This window comes from Pelophylax lessonae (genome assembly GCF_965119305.1).
Source record: "Pelophylax lessonae genome assembly, chromosome: 13".
Classification (NCBI taxonomy): domain Eukaryota; kingdom Metazoa; phylum Chordata; class Amphibia; order Anura; family Ranidae; genus Pelophylax; species Pelophylax lessonae.
Genome location: NC_138780.1, coordinates 49,274,481 through 49,278,008, shown reverse-complemented (window position 1 = coordinate 49,278,008; position 3,528 = coordinate 49,274,481). Strand labels below are relative to the sequence as shown.

General features: G+C 40.8%; 1 protein-coding gene across 1 annotated transcript; it reads left to right on the top strand.

Moving 5' to 3' along the window:
* Window positions 1-2,166: 2,166 nt before the first annotated feature.
* On the top strand, window positions 2,167-3,084 carry LOC309569184 (olfactory receptor 6B3-like; the record flags this gene model as incomplete). The annotated part of the gene is made up of 1 exon (XM_082274944.1): window positions 2,167-3,084. The coding sequence occupies one exon, from the start codon at window positions 2,167-2,169 to the stop codon at window positions 3,082-3,084; it is 918 nt and encodes a 305-aa protein (XP_082131070.1).
* Window positions 3,085-3,528: the final 444 nt, after the last annotated feature.

The window sequence follows — 3,528 nt, the reverse complement described above, 5'->3', positions numbered from 1 at the left end:
GTCAGCAGGGCAGTGAAAGTGTCAGTAGGGCATTGGATTGTGTCAGTAAAGCTGTGGAAATGTCAGTAGGGCAGTGGACGGTGTGAGTCAGTAGAGCAGTGGATGGTGTCAGTATGGCAATGGACTTTGTCAGTAGGCCATAGGACGGGGTCAGTAGAGCAGTGGATGGCGTCAGTAGGGCAGTGGACAGCGTAAGCAGTTTTTTTGTATTTTATTATTACTTACAATTTTATTTTTATAATTTATTTAACAGCCTTGCTTTGGGGCTTTGGTGAAAAATCAGGAGTCTAAACAGACCCCTGATGTCTCACTTTTGAGACAAAGAAAATAGATTCAGGACACAGTCCTCAATCTCCATCTCTGCAGCCTCAGCTGCACAGAATGAATGAACAGGCTCACTGGCTCTAGTTCAGAAGCAGTCCACAAAATAGGGAAACCCTTTAGAAACTGGAGAAGAACCCAGATTTGAAAATCCATGCATGTGCAGTCCAATGACAGCACCAAACATCCATGAGGAAAATGGTTCATAGCAGAGAAAAGTCAATAAGTTTCATGGGCCAAACAGACTCCCTCTTCATCAGGGTGAGTCATTTTGACTGTACCTAAATGGAGGTAAGCAAATACCAGATCTGTGATTTTCTGCTTGGAACTGTTTCAGAAGGCCAGGTTAAGCCAGTGTTAAGTGCACACTGTGCACACAGAGTACACAGAGACACAGAAAGTAATACAATTTTGTCATGGGTCCTAGTCCTTCCCTACTCCATTAAAAACCTTTAAAACATTTTGGCTATAAGTACACTTTAACCACTTACCGCAAAATGACATAGGGCTACGTCGGCAAACTTTGCGGTAGAATACCAGGATGATGCCTCTAGCTAGAGACACCATCCCCGGTACCGTGGTTTGGAGTCGATGGTCGGCTTTCCGTCGGTAACGACCGATGAGGCTCGGGAGCCGCTCGATCGTTACCCGGGTGAGCGGGATGGGACGTCCCCCCCCTCCCGCCGCCTTCCGTGACTTTGCTCGGGGCTCCCGTCCCACCGGGAGCCCTGAGCACCCAGCCGGCACGTCCGCCGGCTGGATGGAGTCCCGATCAAAGCCGGAAACGGCTTCGATCGGGTCTCCGATGACGTAACCCGGAGGCGGCGTCCATGATGTCACTTCCGGGTTACTGTGCTGCAAAAGGCGGCAAATTTAAAAAACGGCTGTATGCAAAAACGCCGTTTTCGGCGTTTTGCATACATGGAAGTGTAGTGGAGGGGTCTAGGGTCTTTTAGACCCTCGATCCCTCCATAAAGAGTATCTGTCACTGCATATTGGTGTCACAAGGGATGTTTACATTGCTTGTGACAGTAATAAAAGTGATCAGATTTATTTATTTTTTTAAAAAAAACCTGTAATAAAGTTAAAATAAATAAATAAATAAATAGAAAAAAAATAAATAAATTTTAGCCGCCCCTGTCACTGTTAGCTCGTGCACAAAAAAAACGTATATAAGTTGAGCCGCGAATGAAATCGCTGTTCAAACCACACATGTGAGGTATCACCGCGATCGCCAGAGCGTGAGCAATAATTAAAAAAAAAGAGCTACACTCTAACTCTAAACTGGTAACCGTTAAACAAATTTAAAGCATCGCCTATTGAGATCTCTATTGACCGTAGTTTGTCGCCATCCCACAGGGGGGCGCAATTTTAAACCGTAACATGTTGGGTATCTATTTACTCGGCGTGACATCATCTTTCACAATATGTAAAAAAAATGGGCTAACTTTACTGTTTAGTATTTTTTAAATGCAGTGAAATGTGATTTTTCAAAATTTTTCCAAAAAAATGGCGTTTTAAAGACCGCTGCGCAAATACCGAGTGACAAAAAATATTGCAATGACCGACATTTTATTCTCCAGAGTCTTTGCTAAAAAATATATATATATATAATGTTTGGAGGTTCTAAGTAGCTTTCTAGGAAAAAATACTGGGTTTAACTTGTAAACAAAAAGTGTCTGAAATAGGGCTGGGGCTTAAGTGGATAATGAGATTTTACAGTTTAAGTATTTAAGTGATCATTTCATTGTTGGTACAATTATTTAAAAAAATAAATAAATCCCTAGTTGATAACACAATCTATTTTATTACAGGTTGAAATAAATGTGTGAGGAGAATGAAACCATGGTGACTGAATTCCTACTTTTGGGATTCCAGGGTCTTCAAAACTTTAGAATTCCCCTTTTTATTTTCATCCTTTTCATTTATATAGTTATTCTTATTGGAAATGTTCTCATCGTTATACTGGTGTCATCTGATCATCGGCTCCAAGTTCCTATGTTTTACTTCCTCAAACATCTGGCACTTGTAGACCTCATGTTCATCACAAACATTATACCCAATATGTTGTATGTCATCCTTATGGTGGAGGGAAAAATAAGCATAGTTGGATGTGTTTTCCAGTACTGTATACATTCTCTGTGCGTTTGTACCCAGTCTATAATTCTTGCTGCTATGTCTCTTGACAGATTCGTGGCTATCTGTCACCCTTTACGCTATTCTTCTTTCATGACCCCTAAATTGTGCTTTTATTTGGCTTTCTGGTCATGGGCAGCTGGTGTCTTCTTAAGCCCAAGCGAATTCTATTTGATCTTCACTCTACAGTTCTGTCGGTCTAACGTCATTGATCATTTCTTCTGTGACTTAGCTCCTTTCCTTAGTCTAGCTTCAGCAAACCAAGACTTAATTGAATGGCAAGATTTCTTCATTTCCCTCCTCCTTATATTTATACCATTCTTATTTATCATTTTTTCTTATATCTGTATTGCTATCACCATTCTCCAAATCCCATCCTCTGCTAGAAGGAAGAAGGCCTTCTCTACTTGCAGTTCCCATCTGATTACTGTCTGCACTCACTGTGGTATTTTGGTTACTGTGTATATTTTTACAGCAAGAGGTCCCTTTCATCCAGAAAATAAATGGAGATCTCTCTTGTATACTATCCTTACACCTTTCATTAACCCTCTTTTATATAGCATTAGGAACCAAGAGTTTAGAAAAGCAGCGAAAAGTTTATTTTGTACAGATAGAGGCAAATGTTAATTTCAGTGAAAAAAGATGATGTATATAAATATAATGAGCTTATTAATAAAGTATTTTACCATGGCTTGCAATTGTTGTTTTCAATTGAAGAGACAAGAACTCACTGCTCAAGGTGGTGTAATTGCCTGATGACTCACACCGGTGCATGCCCCGGCTCGCCTCCATGAAAACTTGATAAAGGAAAAGGAATTGGCAGCACTCCAGGTTGAGTCAAAATCCAGATTTATTGACTGGACATCCAAATATGACAATCGTGACAAGGTAGACGCGTTTCACACCCTGAGCTTGTTATCTCAAACACCTAAGGTCCTAGCCATTACTTTTCAATTTAGTGGTGGCTATATATGTGAGTTCTTTTTTACCAAGTATTTGTTGTTATATTATCCTTTCAGGTGGACCTGATTAGACGATCCAGTCTCCTCTATAGAGCCAGAGACCCCGCCA